We start from the raw sequence: 22774 nt of genomic DNA on the forward strand, positions 1-22774 counted from the left end.
ATTAGCGCCCCGAGCCGATAGTGACGTACATATTTTCCTACAATAACAGAAGCATTCGACTTTGCAGTAGGATCGGAGATAGTGTTCGTGTGTCGTATGAATAGATATCGTTGCAGGAATTCAAATAAACCGTTAAACTAAGTTTAGATGCACATCGTACATGTATGATATACATGCTGGCGAATTCGGCTGTACAGCCGTTTTCAATTTCAGAATTAAATATCTAGCTTATTTCGCATTTTTCGACACTTGTTCTTCTTTACTTTTATTTTAATTTATATTGAAATATATATATATATAATAAGTGTTTTTACACAGTTTATATAAATTCATAAATATTTGACAAAATCGTATATACCCGCTTTAAAGACTGTTTTTAAGGAAATGCATTCGCTTTAATCGATTACAACTAATAATCATATGCATCAAAACATTTATATTTTAATTGTTTATTCAAAATATTTATGCAATTTAAACTGTCAAAAAATAAATAAGTTTGTTTTTCTGGTTAAGAGCAACCATTAAAGGGTTTTATTATCGGTGCAATTTAAAAACTGTTAATACGGCAGGCTGATGTCATTGTTTCAATGTAAGTGTAGTTTTCAGCGGAATATTTGTGGAAGTGAAGCCAGGAGCAAAAGAAAGCAATCGTGTCCATTTCAGAAAGCAGGTCGACATTCTGTTTATTTTTGTCGAAATATCGAATTGATGATACGAATTTACGAATCTTTGATTTAAATATCTTTTTGATTGCGTACCCTAAATCAGTCATGCGCGTGGTCGATTAAATATCATTGAAACTGATAATGAAAGTGATTAAAGAAAGTAATCCATTTTCGCCTAAATTTTAATCATGTTAAACACATTGACTGTTCTGTAAATGCAGTGAAGTATTACAGTGTATGACCCGTTTACTAAAGGTATTTTTTTTATTTAGTGGATCAAATCGATAAGAGTGATAACTTTACTTCTTATATAGTGGATCAAATCGATAAGAGTGATAACTTTACTTCTTATATAGTGGATCAAATCGATAAGAGTGATAACTTTACTTCTTATATAGTGGATCAAATCGATAAGAGTGATAACTTTACTTCTTATATAGTGGATCAAATCGATAAGAGTGATAACTTTACTTCTTATATAGTGGATCAAATCAATAAGAGTGATAACTTTACTTCTTATATAGTGGATCAAGTCGATAAGAGTGATAACTCTACTGAAAGTATTGTCGCAATCAGTATCTGTCCATTGTCCTTTCGTTTGCTGATTCATACAAATTATCGCCGATGTCTACGATAAAACAAATTGACCCATTCCATATAAACATTTATTTTTCTAATTAAGTTCTCGACGCCACCGGTTAATGAGTCGTCAATGTAATAGAAAATATCCATAATCACGGGTAAGTTATAAAAGAGTTATACAGCCTTTACTTGCTTGATTAACTTCTTAATCCAGCGCATGAGATCAAGCGTATTTTTGAGTGACACTAACGGCGCACTTCATTAAGCAACGGTCAGTTTAGAATGGGCTGATTATATAATCTTCCAATAAAGGTCAGTAACACTGTAATTATGTAGCTTTTGATAATTTAAGTTGGAGGCTTAAAACATAAACATACTTGTATCCAGCCGCGCAACACTTTTCATATTTCCATCGGCAAATATAGGGGTGTTTAAAAAAAATAATTCTATTTTGTCGGTTTTAAACATAAATGCCCATGAAAATGAGTAAACCTGTTGCTGATTTTAGACGGTATTCAATAGCCATTAGTGGTAGTGCCAAGATATGAAGGAGGTCGAGTGAAGTATTTCCCCCCTCGGAAGCAAGCGTCTTAAAGGGACACGTTTTTTTGTCACACAAGTCAACACTATAATTTGACTATTCCGATTCTGCAATTGAAATGACCATTTTTAGTTGTTCGCTTGCGAACCACTCCAGTTTGTCTAAATACTATTAACTTGATAACTGCCGCATCTGCCACATCCGCTCCGAGAAAGAGTTGTATAATTTATGCAAGATGGTTGAATTACCCAACTTGATTCATTCGCAAATGGAAATATAATGTGAATATCTCGTTAAATGAAATATTGTTTAAAGGAGCGTATTTAGAAACGAATGAAAACGCAACGTTTGTAATAGACGTGTCGCGGAAGAGAATGTTTATGAATGACTAAAAAAGTCCACTATCTGCTACGTCCTAATGACGTGGTTAGTTTGCTCTACACAGGTCATTTATAATCTAAGACTATTAATAGATCAACTAAGAATATGGAGAGTCCAACACACTATCACACACACTGTCTGTTGCGTAACCTCGTTGATACTGCTTTTACTACTACAGCGGGGATAAGTTGTATATGTCGGGGAAACGTTCTTTGTTCTAAACAGATCTCTTATATTCACGAGTGCTCACAGTTCTAAATTTACAAAACGTTGAACGAGTTCACCAATAACAACAGTTTAATACAGACAACGACACACATGCTTTGTAATCGTTAAAACCGAATTATATATATATATAAAACACTAAATATAATCAGTACTATCTTATGAAAAGATATTCGGCGATAATGCTGACTTTGAAATAAAGTTTGAAATTTATGTTTCTAAAAAACTAAATAGAAAAAAAGGTTAAACAATTTTGTGAGTTATTTCGCTTGTTAGTCGCATATTCACCGCATGATATGTGTGTTATTATAGACAAAACGCACATAATTAGTAGATAGACATTATACAAGGGAGTTCGCATCATATGTGTCCTCACATAGCTTTTTATGCGTTTATTACTCCACCATGGAAAAATATCGTGTGTAAATATGTAACACTCAGTTTTATTTCGAAACATTCACTTTTATGCCCGCCACATGCGAAAGTGGGTCTTCAGCCAGCGTAGCTCAAGCCAAGCCTGTTCATTTGCGTAGTCTGGTCAGAGGCAATGTTGTCCGCTATAAAATCACTCATGGTTTTATGGTTTCATTTTTTTCTTCTGACCAGACTGAGACATGAGCAGGCAATTTTCGCATGACGCGGGTCTTTTTAAATATAATTGAGAATTGTAAATGGTTTGTTTTATCACCATGCATTTCGATATAAAATTAAATTCAAATAAGCAAATAAAGCAAACTTGCAAATATGGGTAAACTTGACACTTTACTACTTCGGTAGTGTTTTTTTCTCATCTTGAAAGCAAAACTGTGTTTATCGATAGTCAATTATGTCTTCCCCTTACGATGTAGTGACCGAGTACAGACCCTAAAATTCTGAGAGATGGATTTTAGCGCGCAATTGTAACTAGGCCATAATTTGTGTCCATGTGTTGTTTAAACATGCAGAAAATAGTCCGGAATTCCGTACATTTAACAGTGTAACATCCTTCACGTTTTACACAGACACGGTGATGCAGCCAAATTAATGGGGATTTCTCTCGAATCAGCCTATACAATTCGAATGTATTATTTCGTGCTTGCTGGCGTTATGTAGAGGTCATTTCAGGTGAAAGCTGGGTAAAACAGCTACATCGAAAAGGCGCATGAGTGTTCTATACCGATATTAAGGTCAGAGACTGGTTGTCAACGTGTTAACTACAAGGGTAACAAGTAATGCGTAAAGAACAAAGTTAGGTTCAACAGCGCTGTCTTTATGACCACTAATTCGTGAGTAAAAAGTACTGATCACAGATTTTTTTATTTTATTTTAATCAATTATCTTATTGTTTATCATTGAACCATTTTCATCATATTTTAATGCTTTCAGAACGTCTAAAAAGAGACATGTTGTTGTTTGTTTGTTTTAGTTATCTCTCTATCATAAATATGATGGCAAACAGTGCAAACACACCTTGACCTGTGCGTTAAGACACGCTCTTTATGAATTAAATGGGTTGTGTTCATTTCAAACTTGCGATTAAAAAAACTAAAAGATAATTTTGAAAAATGAGTTGCGTCTAAGATTATGCAGTAGCGAACAAGTTCAGTGCCTTCAGCGCTTTGATTATTGCACGGTACAAGTGTTTATTGAGTAGTCTCATACAGAGCACGTTACTTATGAGTCAGGCGGAGGTCTAGTCGATTTGAATATGACCGCACTTAATGACGTAAGCGCGTTTACAGTGGTATCACTGCCATTCCCTACATTTTTAAGGTGTAGTGCGTTTATGCACTTTGTACATACATTATGTCCAAGATGGCAGCCTGATGCCATTGAAAAAACTGTGTTTATATTTAATTAAATATTTTAAAGGTATCTTTTTCATTGTGGAAGTTGATATAAAGTGTTAAATATTGTAATTTTTTTAAAGAAAAAAATGTATTCGCGCATGCGTAACCAATGATCGCGGTTCAATTATAATATTTTACACAAGAGAACAAACAAACGAAAAATCTGTAAAGTTTTTTTTCCTGATTCATTCATATTCTACACGTGAGAACAACCATTTGGGCAATAAACCATGAACGGTGCCCCTTTGCCTAAGTTACCATAGTGAAATTCATATATGATAATTATGTATGTTTAACTAGACCCTGCAACTCGCATAATTGTGTTGCTCCGAACACTTGATTGCACAAATATTTGTCACATTATTTTGTTCATATTTTTATTTGATATGTTATAAAAACTACAAACTGAAGAACCATTAGGACAACTCTGCGATAGCTAGATACATAAGTAGATGACTCTGATTCATTGATCATTCGTGTTCAAGTAGAGCAAAGCCATAAGGATTGAGATCGAGGCAACGTTGACAACGACAAATTATGCAAAGAAAAGCCAGTTAAGCCGCGAAGAAACATGGCCCCAGTTGATGGTTTGCGTTTCTTCTCTTTTGTCGCCAGTAACGCTTTCGTGTTTGTGACATTCTTCATTATAGACTGGCTTTTCTTTAGTTTTTACGCACTTCTGATTTTCAGGAAATCGATCGCCACCATCTTTTGTGGTATCAGACGAGCGCGATAAAGCATTGTAGCATGATAGGCACATGATAAGCGACGCTAACCAGTCCCTGACTGTTCAGAACGTCCCTCGATGCGTACAAGGCAAATGGCGACTATCGTGATGACAGAGCTTTCAACAGTTTGCAGCGTTTGTTTTGAGTTCACCGGAAGTGTAGTCTGTACGATTTTCGCAAACACCATAAAGGAGAGAAACACGGTTACTGCGAATCCGGTTTTCTCGCCACTCCGTTCAGGTAACAGAAACACGCAGCCGTTCAAAGCGATGAGAACACTGAGCGGGAGGATTATGTTGTTCACTACGTATGTCGGTTTGCGCTTCAAATACACGTCAAAAATAATCATCGGGCGAGGATTCGACTCGTTGCGAGTTCTCACCCCAAACAGGTCCCACTCAGGGTTATGCAGAATGTCTTCTAAGTGTGCCGCTTGTCCCAGTTCCGGTCTCCAAATACGGACGTCAGACGCCGTGTAGCCCCAAGTAACAAAAATCATTTCACATGCCTGTTTGTCGAATGGAAAATACGTGATGTCAAATCGGCATCTGGAGGTAAATATCTGGAATAAGACAATATATTCACAATAAGACATTTCTTTAGGTTAATATCATGCTTTTCAACACTTTCAATCTGATACGCGTCATTGTTTACACACTGGTTCCCGAACAAATACTGTAAACCTTATGTAAAGTATCCAGTTTAATTCACTCGTCATCGACGCGGATGCAAATATTCACTCTCAGCTACAAGGATCACTCGTAGAATAATCTATACATGTATATTCTACTGATTACAAGAGATCTTCTGTGTATTGAATTTATATACAAATAACATATGTTTCACTAAGATACATAAGAATGTCATTGTTTTGTGCATGGTGATTAAACGCAAATGATTTGTTGAATTGACTGTTAATAAAAAATATTTCTGTACATTGTTAAAATTCCGAAACCAAGATTTTCTGTTAAGTTTAAGCCACCGTTAGGTGTTGCATTTCAAAGCGTTTATCTGGCGAACTCACCAGTTATTACAAACGTCATGACGTCAAAATATTTAATAAATGCGTTTCATCCAAGGTGGGTTTGGCATCAATTACGATCCGTTTTATACACGTAAACATTCGAGAACCGGAAAAAACGTCACAAACAAAGGGAAACAATGGCAATTTTCATTCATTTTCAATTTCTATATTGTTTTGTATTAGTAACAGTGAATAAGCAATACTAAATCAACGGTATTTTCCTATTAATCACTGTTATGAATTACATAACGTATTGTACGTTAAAACGTTTTTATATTAGAATAAATAATCCCTTTCGCGTTGTCAACTGAAACGATAAAAACGTGAGTGACTGAGTACTTTTTATCTGATATATTAACGTTTTGTCAGTGACGATACTATTACGATTGTATTGTATTCATTTTTGCAATATCGAACGTTTGAAATGTTCAAGAAAAAACAACAATAGCAAACATTTATTTACATAAGCTTATATAGCAGGAGAGAAAACGTTATTTAAAAAACAAACATGTTTCCTTAGTTTTGGAAAAAAACACATTTTGAAAAACACGCTGAAACCACAACTGTACACAAAAACACTGAAGATTGCACGAAACTAGCAACAAATACACATACATTAAAACGGGTGTCATCGCCCTGATATTAAGTCCCTCGAACGTGACGATCACATTGAGAGACGGGTCTCCGAGTGTCTTGAAATCATCCACCGAGTTCTTGAGAGACACATCCGGCTTCCAGACGCTGTTCTGTGGGTAGACGCCCGTTTGTATGCGGTCAAAGTCGTCAGGATTCCACACCAAATGCTCGTCAAGCCAGCTGAGGCGTAAAGACGTATATCTGAAGAGACACGTAAACGATAGTTGGGACGGATTGGTCCATCATCGGCCTCGAAATGACGTCATATTCATTCGTTCGAAATAACGTCTTCCGCAGTAACGACACATTATGCAAGGAATATGCAGATATTGATAGCCATAAGAAACAACTTAATATCAGACTTGCGAACTCCGTTTGACAAAAATGGTTCATCGCTCTAATACTGTTCTTCTATATTATCAAACCGATATTTGACTGAAACTGCACGAAAACGTTATTATAAAAGGAACACTTGGGCGAATGAAAGGAACCTAATCAATAGAACATCAGATATAATTGCCGATGACAGCTAAAACGAAGGTAATTGGCTTTCTAATTAGCCTCAACTTATGTCGGCATTAACTAACAAAACACTGATGAACTAGAAACGTCAATTAGACCCATCGACCCATCATTTGTATTATAATTGCGGATAGATACAAATTAACTATTCAACCAGTAATTACGGGCATTGATCAAAGTAATCTACAATATCTTTTTAAAAGGGCCTTTTCAACGCTTTGGTAAATTGATAAAATAAAAAAATTGTTTCAGATTCGCAAATTTTCGTTTTAGTTTTTTACACAACATTTGTGCTTTTGTGAAATTTGTAGTTTCCATCGACTACAAGTACGTTATATCTAAAGAACTGCGTTAAGCTGACACAATAAACTCGTTAAATACAACCAATCGGAACATCACAGGCATTTTATATTTTATATTTACATTAAGCCTCCGTGTAGTTTAAAGGCACATATCTTTGTAAGCATTAAGCGTTTGTTCTCTGTTTCAAACAGTGAAAAATAATGCAGAGTATGGATAATTTTCACTGTTTTACAGTTGAATGATGTCAATACTTAAAATAAAAAATATGCTCTTGTCATCCTGGGTCCATAATGCTTTATGAGTTATGTTGATATGTATTTATTATCGTGTATTGGCAATGGATCATTTGCATTTCTCCTGATGTTTCTTGAGTCGCATATTCATATGTTGATGTAAACTGAATGCATATCTATTCTACGATAAACCTTTGTATTCATACAAAACACATCATTTTTGTTGTGAACTAAATATAAGCAACCGCACTGTTAAGTTAAAACAATTCAACATGTCAATCAAGGCTTTAGCAGGCCTTTAATGATTTTAATTTTCAGTCGTAGATAAAGTAGTGTTATTGCATGTTTGACCTCATTCTTTTTAAACCATTTAGACAAACAATATTATAAAAACAGAAGTCAAAATAAAACTATGTTTTGCAACTGATTGATAGGAACGTGTCATGGCATCAACGTTTAAAATAACACAATTAGCATTTAGAAAACATCGATCGTTCGGCCTTTCTTTTTTTCCAGACCTGTGCATTTCAAATGTCGCTGTATATTGATTGGATTCTACAGTAATTAGACATGTGATATTATTTACTGCTAAATTATAATGTCTTTAATTTTAAAACCCTATTGGACTGATTCGAAGCACAACTTATCCCTATTAAACACAGCTCGCTTAGATGTTATGCATTTGCGACATATAAAATGTTGAATGCTGATTAAAGTTTAACGTATGATTAGTTTGAACGACAAAATATCATCATATGAGTTTAGGTATCTTGTATTCGTGCTGCATATAAATCAGCAAAATAACATTCTGATTCTATATTTATCTTGAAGTTCTCGGCATGAGATTTCGCGCTACGGAAAGGCAAACCTGCCGTACTGTTACCACTTGGGTGAGATGCTAGTAATATTCTTCAATCAACCATGACTGACACAGTTACTCCCTTTTACATGCATTGAATGTTCAATTTACTCGTTTGATAAATTTTATGTCCACTTTCGATGAAGGGAATAAATAATATTCGCGCTGTCCGCATTTGCAAAATGTCCATATTTGAGTTATATATTGATTGATTTTAAATTAAATCTTAACAAATACCCATCATCATAAGAACGCGTAAGCACCTGTCTCCCGACAAAAAAGGTCACAATTTGTGATCAAACTTGGTTATGAAACAACTTAAAAATTCCTCTCTAAGTCATGACTTCGTAAACTCACTCCCGCTGATCTACGTTACAATGAGAGGTGCGTCCGTACGACAACGCGATACGGCGTCATAACTACAACGGTTACGGCGTCTTTCCACAGTTTGTTGACGATACGGGACGTTGTTAAAATAGATGATAATAACGGTAATTTTGAATAGTTTTGTATGTGTAAGCAAATGTTTGTTTAAATACGGATATTGTGTTCCTCTTTCTCAACTTGCAATGTAATTTATTCCTATGTTATCGATAAAATGGAAGTGTTACAGACCTGTAAAGACAACTCATATAATCATTGAAATATAATTCAAAGTCTGACATAAAACAGAAGAAAATGCTAACAAACGTAAGCAAGAACGAATCTTTAATCAATTTTATCAAGATCTGTCTAAAAAATAACTGCATGTAAGTGTAACGAGATAAGTTTTCATGAATTAAAATGTTACGGCGTCTTACAGAGAGTGTTACAGTGCATTTACTACAATATGTTTTAGGTTACGGTATAGTATTGACGGGTAGTAGAGGTTTCGGTAAATAACAAACTCGGTAAATTGTATTTATATAGTAAATGTTGTGAAGGCTTCGATAAAATGATCCTTTATAGAGGTATTCCTATAACGAGGCGTTAATGCCACCTATAATTGTCTTACATCAGGGGCATATATTTGCAAACTGGTAATTAATTTTTAATTGATTAATTAGTGCAATGCCTACAGGAAGAATTTAGGGGCACGAATAAGCTACCACTGAACTTTTAACAAAGAGAAATTTTAGGTACCAAACCAAAAAATGTAGATTGAATTTAAAATGTAACTTCATTGAAAGTAAATTTACGATTAAAATAAATCAATGCTTTTTTTAAATACTAGTATATGCATTTATTTAAAAAAAATAGTAATAATAAACGTTAACTGAATAAATAGAAGATCTTCAATTTAGATAAATGCTATTAACAAATGTTCAAAGTCTTGAAAAATATTATAGTAGATTTATTTAAAAAAAAATATTAATGAATTTTCGATTCTAAGAATAATTCAGTCTTTAATAAAATATTTGTACTATTATTTTATCTCAAAATAAATGTACAGACCTTTTAAAAGTTGTATAACTGATTGATTAAAAAAAAACACAATAAAGAAATACAAATAAATTTTACCTAAATGAAGTATTGCTTTTAAATGACCTCAATATGTTATTTTATTCCCCACTGTCGGTGCGTGAAATATTTTCTACATTCCTGTTAAAGCGGGTATATACGATTTTGTCAAATATTTATGAATTTATATAAACTGTGTAAAAAAACTTATTATATATATATTTCAATATAAATTAAAATAAAAGTTGAGAAGAACATGTGTCGAAAAATGCGAAATAAGCTAGATATTTAATTCTGAAATTGAAAACGGCTGTACAGCCGAATTCGCCAGCATGTATACCATACATGTACGATGTGCATCTAAACTTAGTTTAACGGTTTATTTGAATTCCTGCAACGATATCTATTCATACGACACACGAACACTATCTCCGATCCTACTGCAAAGTCGAATGCTTCTGTTATTGTAGGAAAATATGTACGTCACTATCGGCTCGGGGCGCTAATTTGCCTTTGCTGCATTTTTATGAAATTCGGCTTTAATGTATAATTTTTCTTGCCTATTTTGTGTTATTGTAACATATTTTAACAATTAAACACATATAAAAAAATCGTATATACCCGCTTTAAAGTCTCTATAACGTTCAAAATCAACGAAAATTTCGTAAAGTATTTCGTAAAATAAAGCTTACACTTAAACAATCAGTGTTCCTTATAGCAAAAGCCACAATTTCAACGCTAGATGTGGTATGATTACATAGATTTTTGTAGATATCTATTTATCAAATAGATATCAAATTTTATTTATTTGTGACAATTAATTCCATTTTAATTTCCCGCGAATATATCTATTCATACGACACACGAACACCATGCAAGTGTTCATGTGTCGTATGAATAGATATCGTTGCGGGAAATTACAATGGAAAAACAACGAGCATTTTGTATCTACAAAAATCTATTTTACAAGACCACATCTGGCGTTGATATTTCGGCAAATGACATAAGGAACACTGATTTTTAAGATGTTGGTGCTCAAGAGCTATTTTACCATTGACAAAAAATTCAGGTGATTAAAATAATTGAAATAATTCTACCAGAAACACAATCCTTGGTTGCCTATGTGTCGTTTGATTTAAATATCAGAATAAGTTTAGTTTTAGACGATAGAAAGTTTGTCGAAGACCAATCAAGTTTTCGGCAAACCATACTTCTGTTGATCATATAGTTTCACTATCCATTTCCTATTATTTCATCCCCGTATCGAAACTTATTTTACATCACACTATTTTATTGTATTCCTATCGAAGTTAACATTATGAATGATAAACACACAATCCGAAATACATTTGGCATTCGTTCGATGCCTTACACAAACAACTTACTGTTAAAAAACACCACGTCCGATATATCCTTAAAATCCAGAGAATTTAGCTCCAACTGGAATGTTTCGTCAGAGAAACTACGTCACACGATATACGTCATCTTTTGCGCATTCAGTTGCATGAAAAATAAAAGTACGGAAAGCCGGTACAACACTGTACAATGATACAGGGGACACTCTTCGGTGTAATATAAGAAATAGTAAACTCCACTTTGGTCCCAATGGCATTATAGTGACCAGCCAGGCAGCCAAAAACTGTATATGGACCTCAACCTACGGCTTCGGTCCATATACGGTTTGTGGCTGCCTGGCTGGTCACTATAATGCCATAGGGACCTCAGTGGGGTTTACTATTTCTTATATATATATACATATATATATAACATATATATATATATATTGCGTAGTGTTTAAGTCATACAAGTCGCACATTTTTCTCCAATTATGTTTTCTTTACATGATTTATATTTAAGAAAAAGTAAACCCCACTGAAGTCTCAATGGCATTTTAGTGACCAGCCAGGCAAGCCACAAACCGTATATGGACCGAAGCCGTAGGATGAGGTTCATATACGGTTTTTTGCTGCCTGGCTGGCCATTGAGACCAAAGTGGAGTTTCCTATTTCGTATATTACACCAAAGAGTGTCCCCTGTATCACTGTACAGTTTTGTACCGGTTTGCCGTACTTTTATATTTCATGCAACTGAATGCGCAAACGATGACGTAAATCTTGTGATGTAGTTTCTCTGACGAAACATTCCCGTATGAGCGAAATTCTCAGGATGTAAAGGACATGTCGGGCGTGGTGTTTTTTTAACAGTTAGTTATTTGTTTAAGGCATCGAGCGAATGCAAAACGTATTTCGGATTGTGTGTTTATCATACATAATGTAAACTCCGATAGGAATACAATAAAATAGTGTGATTCAACATATGTTTCGATAAAGTGATGGAAGAATAGAATATGGAAGTGAATATCGTTCCGACTTTATTGTTATAAACATTGGATTAACGTTTGCATTGCGGGAAGCGTGTCGTTTATTCTAAATTAAGTTTTTCTTTATTCTTGTTAAAGCTAAAATATTGTCAATGCTGTTCAATAAAACGCTTCAACACAGTTCACATTTAGTTGTGTGTAACCCCGAACGATCCATATACAAAAAATAGTGGCCGGTCCATATACTCTTAGGTTTCTCTATCTCATTTTACAGACTGAAACCGGTCATATAGATATAGAAGGACCAATATCTATGAGGTGTAATATTTAAGAAATAGTAAACCCCACTGGGACCCTATGGAATTATATTGACCAGCCAGGCAGCCACAAACCGTATATGGACCGAAGCCGTAGGCCATTGGGACCGCAGTGGAGTTTGCTATTTCTTATATTTCACCAAAGAGTGTCCCCTGTATCATTGTACAGTGTTGTACCGGCTTTCCGTACTTTTATTGTTCATGCAACTGAATGCGTAAACGATAACGTATATCATGTGACGTATAATGGAGCTAAATTCTCTGGATGTTAAGGACATGTCGGACGTGGTGTTTTTTTAACAGTTAGTTATTTGTTTAAGGCATCGAACGAATGCAATACTTATTTCGGATTGTGTGTTTATCATACATAATGTAAACTTCTGTAGGAATACAATAAAATAGTGTGATTCAAAATAAGTTTCGATAAAGGAATGGAAGAATAAAAAAATGAAGTGAATATCGTGCCGACTTTATTGTGATAAACATTGGATTAACGTTGGCATTGAGATAAGCGTGTCGTTTATTATAAATTAAGTTGTTGTTTTTTACTCTTGTTAAAGCTGAAATAGTGTCAATGCTGTTCAATAAAACGCTTCAACACAATGCACATTAAGTGGTGTGTAACCCCGAACGGTGCATATACAAAAAATAGTGACCGGTCCATATACTCTTAGGTTTCTCCATCGCATTTTATACAGACTGGAACCGGTCATATAGATATAGAAGGACCAATATCTCTGAGGTGTCATTGTGTCATTGTGTCACACCGGTCTTTACTGACAATAACGTAGTGACGTCACCATCTATGTATAGAATGCTGAGGTGTAATATTCTAAGTTATTATGACGGTATGACTTAATTATCAAATGCATCCAATTCACTTAAGATCCAATGTTTACATTTATCAATTTAAAGCGTCTAATGACAAATTTTAAAATATGCCAAAATCTGTGAAAAGGCCCCTTTAATGATGAGGATGTTTTCATAAAGCAGTAAATAATGTCTTACGGTAACAATACTGTGTATTGTCTGAAGCATGTGAGTTGTTTCAGAAAGCTCTTAATTGTATGTTCAATTATTATTATTATTATTATTATTATTATCAATGACATTTATATGTAAATACTGATACAATAAAAGTCATGGCTAAAGGAAAGCTAAGAAGAAACGTTTGTTAAATTATAATGATACACCAATCGATTTTGAAGATAACTTTAGTTTAAAACAATGGCAAATTCAGTATTCATTGTAAATTTTAAAGAAACAAAAGAGGACAGTAACATTCAAGCTCGTAGAGCATTGTTACTTGCCATTAACAAAATATAAAATAATAATGTCCTTGCAAATTAACGTTTATTCAATAACAATTATTCGTAATGTGTACTGACTACATATGAAGTGATGGGAAAAGAGGATATTGCTCCAAGTTGCAAATGAAAAGTATATCCTTAACCTCAAATTGGCGACGCACCTTATTGAAAATACTAGTAGTATTACGCGTTAAAGATTATTTATTGTGTCAAAATTTCTTCTGGTAGGACGACCAAGATATGTTCCTAAATAAATCATATGTACACTTTCAATGAAATACTTTATTTATTATCGCTGAATCGCACCATTATAGATGTCAGTAGATAATTTACGTTTTTCAAAAGACTTGCTTAGCCATAATATATATATTATTGTATAACATAAAGGCAAACATATTATTATGGATCAGTGCAAAGTTTTCATTTTAAAACACTTAAGTCTGCTCCCGGTGCGGAGAACCATTTGTTGTGTTACGTAGAAACGTATCATTTGCTCTTCGGAAATTTAGATGTCATACCTCTCGAAAAATAACTATGAAGATGAAAATTAACGTTATGCATGTTGCCGTTTAAACATTATTCATTACATTGGTTATGGGTTCCACGTTCTATTTAACTGTATGAACTTGACTTTCGTTAGCGGCAAACATATTGCCATAAACTTATATAGTACTACTAATACAACTGTACTAGTAAAACTAGTTTTTGTGAACAGTTTAATGCGACATTGTTGCCATGTTGTTTGCATGTTGTTTTGTTTTGTTGTTGTTTTGCATATGATATGCCCATACAGGCCACGAGTTCTTTTAAGAAAATTTGACTGATTATGCGTTCAACTTGACTACGTGTCGCATTACAGTCGGACACAACGCTAACTGCCTTACGAATATCAGACAATTATACAAACATACAAACATGTTATGTGTTTGCATGGCATTCGCACAGAAATGTTTAGTAACCGTAGTCTACATAAGACACGTGGCGCTTGACACGTTTGATTAACAATAGACAAAAATGAGATGTTTTTATGAAGTTTGTGTTCGACAGACATATACAACTTTCACATTAATGGAAAAAATGTACATATTGTAATGTCTCTAATAAGATAAAAAAAAACAGTGAACATACTTGTTGATATCGTTTAAGTTTAAAAGCAGTTACCGTGGCAAGTTGTTACCGCACGTGGCGTTCAGACCGAACTCTAATCACACACCACACTCTACCGGTATGTGACAAAGGCACTCGAACCCCGTGGGGTACGAAACAGAAATATTATACATATGGACCTATATAACTCAAGATAGAACTACAAGGTTAGCTGCAATCTGAGATACCTAAAGCATTTGGAATATCACGAGACACTTTCATTGGTATGGGACAAAAATTAATGTTCGAGAATCGTCCTGATTGAATGTGTGATTCAATATGATTGTATATATACTAGTAATTTAATTACATATACACAAAAATGTATTTTTTATTGTCCAATAGGCAATAAGTGGATACAACCTGTTATATCTTGTATTTTATTGATAATAGCATAGCATTTATTAAACATAAAAACATGCTGTAGTTTGTTGAATGCGCATACAATCTTAATGTCATACATAAATTTCGCAAATTTTAAAGCGCGTATATAAGATTTTATTTTGTTTTAACACAGGTAAAACGTTAATGGTTAAAAAAAACATTTAAAAAGAATCCGTACCAGAATATAATGCAAAATACGCGATTACGGCATTTGTCTGCGCAGATTGGTTCATATGGCACAAAGACACACGTATTTGGTTGTGCAACAACTGCGAGTAAATGTGACGATATCGGCTTGTAATTTGTCGTAATGAATTTCATTAAAATAAACAAAATTTGTTTTTTTTTATTAATTGCACCGTCATCATATCATGATATATTTTTCATAACCTGTCTAGTTTATATTCATGTATATAAGTTGAAAACGAGAAAACATAATGGTGATATTAAAATTGGATACTATACCTTTACCTTAGACATGATTTCGTTTCACATACAATTATTTTACAAAATATGTTATGAACTTCTTAAATGTCCCACAACAGTTTGATGATCATACTATTAAACAAAATTTAATAACTATTATTAGCACAAATAGTCTGTTCTCCTTATTGATCGTGCTAAGAGCACCACATTGATTCCTCTGTTTATGAAAAGTGAATTCAATATTTATTGTGACCATGCTTTGTGAAAAGGGGGTTTTATGCATGTGCGTAAAGTGTTGTCCCGGATAAACAGGGACGACACTTTACGCTTTAATGATTTTGTTTGTTTAAAGAAAGTCTCTTCTTATAAAAAATCCAGTTAAGGCGGAGAAGAGTTTTCCCTGATTAGCCTGTTCGGACTTTACGGACACTTTACGTACATGCATTACCCCCCTCCCCTTTAAACAGAGCGCGGCTCATATTAAATTATGCTGTAATTTGTAAGCAGTCTCTCTGCAGTTAGTTACATCTTCAGCGAACGTACGATATATTTTGTCGTAAATTTCAAGCAAGACATGTACAATACCCACGTTTTTCGCGTAACATGTAAACAATATATCATATCGGTGTGTTTTCAGTGCACTTCAAAATAACACGTGAATAGAGTAATATGTTATATAATGCATATAATCATTTGCCGTCAATGTATTTCCTTTGCAAATATTCGAACAATACGTCATGGTTAATGTTATCAAAGGCTGTCCGGAGATCAATGTAAAAATGATACAATAAATGCCATGTGTTGGAGAGATTTGTATGCGCCATAGCTTGAAGGTGGAAGATATAATAAAAAGCTCTCGAAAGAAACTTATCAGGAATGTTTTTGAAAAGTATTTAACCGTTTATATGTACATTACAAGAAATATTTCACATACCGTGACAGTTTCGATCCACCATTGGTGAATCTTCATCAGACTGTGACTTCGCGGGGAGTGATCTCGGCATCTCCCATAACATGCGCCCCTAAACTTTGGAAGAGATATGTGGATGATATTCTAGAGATTGTAAAAAAAGGGTATGTGAATCAGTTGACTGAGCACTTGAACAGTGGATACTACAGGCAGTATCAAATTTTCATACGAGGAGGAAGGTGAGTGCAAGAGACCATTTCTGGACTCTTTGTAGAGAAAGGAGGACGGATTGGTGAAGCTATTTGTTTACAAGATATCTACCTATACAGAGCAATATCTGCAATTCGACTCCCACCACCCGTTATGTCAAAAATTGAGTGTGGTAAGAACTCTAGTCGACAGATGTTTTACAATAGTGAGTCCCAGAGGCGTCAAAGTTCAGGATTATGCCTGAAATCAGGATTTTGGCCCTTAAGGACCAATTTTGATATTGTTATAAATCAGAGGATTTTTTCTGTACTTGTAAGATTATTGTCACAAAATGTCATCTTAAACACAAATTATTTTACTTTGACATCATGTTTACAAAGTTATATACACTAGTAAACAAAGTTACATAAGTTATATACAATAGTTAACAAAGTTACATGAATTATTAACCCTTTTTTGCTCTGGCCCAAAAAAGATAGGCCTATATTCAGGATTTTAGATTTTGGCCAATTGACACCCCTGAGTGACTGATAAAGAGGATCAAAAAGGGAACTTGACCACATCAGGTGAGCACTGAAAGTATGTGGATATGGGCAATACACAATGTGGTTGAAGACACTGAAATGAAGATATCAGAAAAACAGGAAGGGAAAGATAAAAGGAGGGAAGAAAAGGGATAAAACCAAGAACAAGTCAAAGGGTATGGTAGTCATTCCCTATGTGAAAAATGTATCTGAGGCGCTGGCGCGAGTCTACAGAATGCACAGCATAAGTGTAGCAATGCGACCACACATCACTCTCAGACGCTTTCTCGTACAACCTAAGGACAAGACGCTGACGGAAGTGGTGTGCGGCTGTGTATACAAGATCCCGTGCAAGAATTGTGAAACTGTGTTCATAGAAGAAACAGGTCGCAAACTTGGTACTCGGATCAAACATTTTGTTTAGTATTAATCGGGTTATAAACTTATTAAATATGGTTTAATATGGCCTAATTTGTTGACATTTTACACGGTGCTTTCCACAGGATTTTTGTCGGTCCCGACGTTGATTTTTTTTTTATTTAACGTGTCAATTTACGTTCTGTGGTGCGTTATAACTCAAATAAAAACAGCGTCAAAAGACGTCATTTGGTGCGCTATGACTCTTCAAGAAAATCCCCAAGTCATTCAAAATATATAATATATTGTTTAATTGTTTTAAAACTTTTCCGCATAGATAGTAAAATCCCGACTCGAACGAGTCCCCAATACATCCGTTTCAACCCGACTCTATTACTGTATACTTACTACTAAGTTTCTATATATTACCCTATATACCCGTTTATTCCGATGTTATCAATCACTTTCTGGTAAATACTGACGATAAAAGCTCTCAATTAATTCTTTAACACAAACCTTGCCGTTTTTCTATTGTTTCAAATAAATTTTAAGTGACTATTTATATTTTACCCTTTATTTATATTTTACCCTTTCCCGCATAGATACGCATAATCCCGTCTCGATCAATTCCTTAATATATCCGTATCAACCATACCTTCTATCTAGTACTGCATACTTACTACTTTTCCAGTCGCTACTCATTACCCGATAATCCCGTATATTCCAGTTTTAAAGCGGGTATATACGATCTTGTCAAATATTTATTAATTAATATTAAATGTGTAAAAAACTTATTATAAATACATTTCAATATAATCTAAAATAAAAGTTAAGAAGAACATGTGTCGAAAAATGCGAAATTTGCCATATATTTCATTCTGAAATCGAAAAAGCTGTACAGCCGAATTCGCCAGCATGTATGTAATGCATGTATGATGTGAATCTAAATTTAGTTTAACGGTTCATTTGAAATTCCTGCAGCGATATCGATTCATACACACTTACTAAAAAGACGAATGCATCGGTTATTGTAGGAAAATATGTACTAATATCTTCGTCACATTCGGCTCAGGGCGCTAATTTGTATTTGCTGCATTTTATGAAATTCGTCTTAAATGTATCATTTTTCTTGCATAGTGTGTGTTATGATAACAAACTTGTATCAATATATTACAATTTAACACATATACAAATCGTATATACCCGCTTTAAAGCAAATTCTGGTAAATATTAACGATAAGAGTGCTCAAGATTTTGGCATGTGTTACTATTTAAAGATGTGATGAAATATCGTCCAATCACGGCGTTTTTTTCCACCAGAACACGCGTAAATCGCCTGACATGATGTTCATGTTTTTATACAGCACAAAATACATCCACACTTTCCATGCGACGTTCTACATGTCTGCATATTTTTCGCGCACTTTTTATTGAGACAAAGGATAATGCACTGTGTATTTGACGCTACAATTTGTTAATGTCGCGTTAGCATTAAAATTCGGAAGCGTGTTTCGGATTACAAATTGATAATGCTCATTTGAAAATCGAACGAAACATTTACAGTTGTGCGTAATTAATTAAAAGATTATTTGTTAAAGCGCATTACGTGTCTAATAAATGTCAGAAAAACGAGGTTAATCAGTTCTATAAATGGACATGATGAAATAAATATGTACTGGAATTAAATTGTTATCGCATAATTGATACCGGGATTTATTTGCAAAACTTACTCGCTACAAGTAAGTAATTGCTTACCACTTGCAATTAATTTCTCGTATTAATTATGTGTCATGAGTAACACTTGTTTACAGTCAAAAGGTGTGATGATGAGGCCCGAAACCGTCTTTAACAGAGCGACTCTGGTTCCTGGCCGTCTTTACCTTATATGGTAATCATAACCATACATGTCACAACACAAACATCTATAAATAAACGTTATGAATGAGTGAAATATGACCATATATGAAGAAAGCGTAATCAAATAACGTGCGAGGGGTACCGAATGGAGAAACAATAAAAAACATCGTTGATCTCCCCTTCTGATTGCCCACGAGCTTTCAAACGGTTGAGATCCGGTATTGTATACGTTTGTGACATTGTTTTGAGATCAAGAAGTCATTTCGGCGCTTATATATTTCAGTTTTGTTTTTGAACTTGCAATAGCTATCTTTTAATTGTGATTTGGTGTATTTCGACGTTGTAAATTGTATAATTCAAAGTGGCATTCATTTTCGCGACCTAGTCCTAGTATGCTATCTTCTCGTCCTTTCGTGCCTCTTAACTATTTTTACCGCGCATGCGCATACACTGGCTGGTATTTTTAGCATTGTTTAACTTTTATTTCGTCATTAAAATACTATATTAAAACGAAACACAAAGAAAACAGTATTTGTTTACATATTTGCTAAATATTTACCTCGTTAAGGTGAAGGTCAATGATCTGTATCATGCAGAAGAATTTTCTCATTGGATTCGTGCTCTTTCTTGACCGCGTTCTAAATGGGGCACCATGTGGGGAATTTTCTTATAAATCACATATTTAAATGGCTATTTTCTTCGACACACTGGCACGTGTATAACTCGATATTGGCGTTTTATTTTATAATATAATATTCCATCCGAGAGCAGGTATGTAATGATTTTAATCAACTAATTAATTGTGTTTTAAATTTAATCTTCTTTTTACACTTAAAAATAACATATATAAACGAAACTTTTAACATTGTAAGTAACACAATTGACCCATGTCTGATTAGCTGCACAACTAAACTTCACAATGAGGGCATACGAAACGGTCGTTTCTCCTTACAACGCGCGTTTTCGTGCAGAATTTTAGGTGCACCCAGTGGCTGCAAATGGCGCACTCGCCCCACGTGAGGATTTTTAAGAACATTAGGGGGCCTGTGTTCGGGTTGAATCCCGGTTTCATCTATGTTGTAGATGAGATGAGGTTTGTCGGTCAGATTGTGTTTCTCCACTACTTCCCCGAGGTTTTTGAAGTAGCTTTCAACGATCTCCGGCGTTGAGTTTTTCGCACGGCCACTATCCAGGGCGCGTGGTTTTATGGAAGAGAGCCTGCCTGTCCATCTCTTTAGAAAGCCATACAACCAATTTATACTTAATGGCTTGTTGGTAGGGCGTTTCCCTAAATGTTCGGCCAGTTCCTCAGCCAGATGCTGGACCTGTATATTGGTGTAACCATATCCGAGCTGGGACATGCTCTCCAGATGCTCCACCAAACCCGTTTCCTCTTCTTTTGAAAAGATTAACTCGGAGCCCAATCCAATATTAAATGGATCTACTTTCCCTTTTACACGATCTCTTAATGTTTGAATTGGCACATTATATGTCAATGCAGCCCTTTTAACTGGCATCCCGTTCTCCTTTACCGCAGCATATGCATTTTTGAGGGATTCTGGACTGTACCTACGATATTTATGATCCGGTATTTTGGTAGGGTTCGGCTGAAAACAAATATGTGCTCAACTAGACGACAAATAATTGTTTTTCGATCAGATAACTTTTTGATCATATGTTTATTTGTGAATGTATAAAAATGTCAAGAATCAGAATGATTATTTCAATCTGTGATGGATCAATAAACATGGTAAATTTATATTGGGAACTGTCAGATTCTACAATGCGCTAATTGATATTTAATTTATTTGCGCACCATGAGTTGTTCTTCAGTGAGTTACAATACCCCGTCGGGACCCTCAAAGCGCTCCGAAATCAATAGAGCGTTAACTTTGGTACAAATACATAACAAAATGGCTGACACATGTAAACAGAGTTTGGAAACTCATTTTTACTAAGGTGAAAGTGACCTATAAGGCATTCATACCTGATTAAATAATTAGTTAAACGTTAATTTTAGCATTTTATTTACGTGTTGTGGGACATTACCTGTTTAAATCGCATTTTCCACGGCAAAATACACAACAGTTGTAAAAGCTCGATCAACATGCATAGAAACCGGGCACGTGCAGTATTTGGTGACAGCGATAATGACGTATTAAAATGAGCACGAATCCAATGAGAAGACACGAAAGTATGAGAATGAGGCATAACTCGGTGTGAGTGAACGAAGGATTTGTGTTTACTTTTCACCTTAAGTTCAACTGTGTGTGTTTTATTACCCATTTTGTGATCTATTAAAAACACATGCTTCTCGCATTTGGACACTTACAGTGTGTTTTACACTAGTGCAATAATTGACGCTTTTGATGTGTTTATAGTGACTGTGCATTGATTGAACACTTACCAGTGGATTGCAATTTTGAGTGACACTTTAATACTATTTATTAAACAACAGTTGCTTCGCGCATTTGAACACATACAGTGTGTTACACACTTGTGCAATAATTGACACTTGACATGTTCATAGTGATATTTGCACTGAACACTGACCAGTGTATTGCAATTTTGACACTTATTGATTATTGAAAACTAGTGCTTTTTAACTTGTGTGCCCTTTATTTTTATTTAAGCGTGATTGATCTGTTTTGTTTATATTCGTTTTGTGTAGTTAGACACACATAAGACATGTTTAGTCGTCCTTATTAGTCTTGTTGCAATAGTAGTGTTAAGGTAGTATTTGGATTGTTAAAGGGGCCTTTTCACAGATTTTGGCATATTTTGAAGTTTGTCATTAAATGCTTTATACTGATAAATGTAAACATTGGATCTTAAAAGCTCCAGTAAAAAATAAAGAATAAAATTAAAAAAAGGAAAAAAAAAGTAGCCGGCACCAGGGCTCGAACCAGTGACCCCCGGAGTTCTGGAGTAAGTCTGAAGTAAAAACACAAAAGCTCTCTCGGCTATTCCGCCGCGTATACACTATGATGGTATTTTATACCTTATATAAGCAATCTTCGTAGTTTCGTAAATTTAAGCGACAAC

The 22774-nt window shown here is 34.5% G+C and overlaps 2 protein-coding genes across 2 annotated transcripts; both read right to left on the reverse strand.

The window, feature by feature from the left end:
* Window positions 1-4994: 4994 nt before the first annotated feature.
* On the reverse strand, window positions 4995-16875 carry LOC127861667 (5-hydroxytryptamine receptor 3A-like). The gene is made up of 4 exons (XM_052400356.1): window positions 16806-16875; window positions 15077-15116; window positions 6591-6791; window positions 4995-5499 (listed from the first exon to the last, which is right to left on the reverse strand). The coding sequence occupies exons 1-4, from the start codon at window positions 16873-16875 to the stop codon at window positions 4995-4997; spliced, it is 816 nt and encodes a 271-aa protein (XP_052256316.1).
* A 3242-nt stretch (window positions 16876-20117) lies between these two features.
* LOC127862356 (uncharacterized) lies at window positions 20118-21935 on the reverse strand. The gene is made up of 2 exons (XM_052401442.1): window positions 21779-21935; window positions 20118-21336 (listed from the first exon to the last, which is right to left on the reverse strand). The coding sequence occupies exons 1-2, from the start codon at window positions 21836-21838 to the stop codon at window positions 20644-20646; spliced, it is 753 nt and encodes a 250-aa protein (XP_052257402.1). The 5' UTR covers window positions 21839-21935; the 3' UTR covers window positions 20118-20643.
* Between the last annotated feature and the right edge of the window lie 839 nt (window positions 21936-22774).

This window comes from Dreissena polymorpha, chromosome 16 (assembly GCF_020536995.1).
Source record: "Dreissena polymorpha isolate Duluth1 chromosome 16, UMN_Dpol_1.0, whole genome shotgun sequence".
Lineage (NCBI taxonomy): Eukaryota > Metazoa > Mollusca > Bivalvia > Myida > Dreissenidae > Dreissena > Dreissena polymorpha.

What these genes read in the sequence shown, in the direction of transcription:
- LOC127861667 (XM_052400356.1), bottom strand. Translation starts at nt 16,875, where the DNA reads ATGCCGAGATCACTCCCCGCGAAGTCACAGTCTGATGAAGATTCACCA. An exon ending in GGTGGATCGAAACTGTCACG is followed by an intron (nt 15,117 to 16,805) that starts GTATGTGAAATA and finishes GTGTGTGATTAG; the next exon opens with AGTTCGGTCTGAACGCCACG. An exon ending in TGCGGTAACAACTTGCCACG is followed by an intron (nt 6,792 to 15,076) that starts GTAACTGCTTTT and finishes TTTACGCCTCAG; the next exon opens with CTGGCTTGACGAGCATTTGG.
- LOC127862356 (XM_052401442.1), bottom strand. Translation starts at nt 21,838, where the DNA reads ATGTTGATCGAGCTTTTACAACTGTTGTGTATTTTGCCGTGGAAAATG. An exon ending in GGAAAATGCGATTTAAACAG is followed by an intron (nt 21,337 to 21,778) that starts GTAATGTCCCAC and finishes ATTTGTTTTCAG; the next exon opens with CCGAACCCTACCAAAATACC.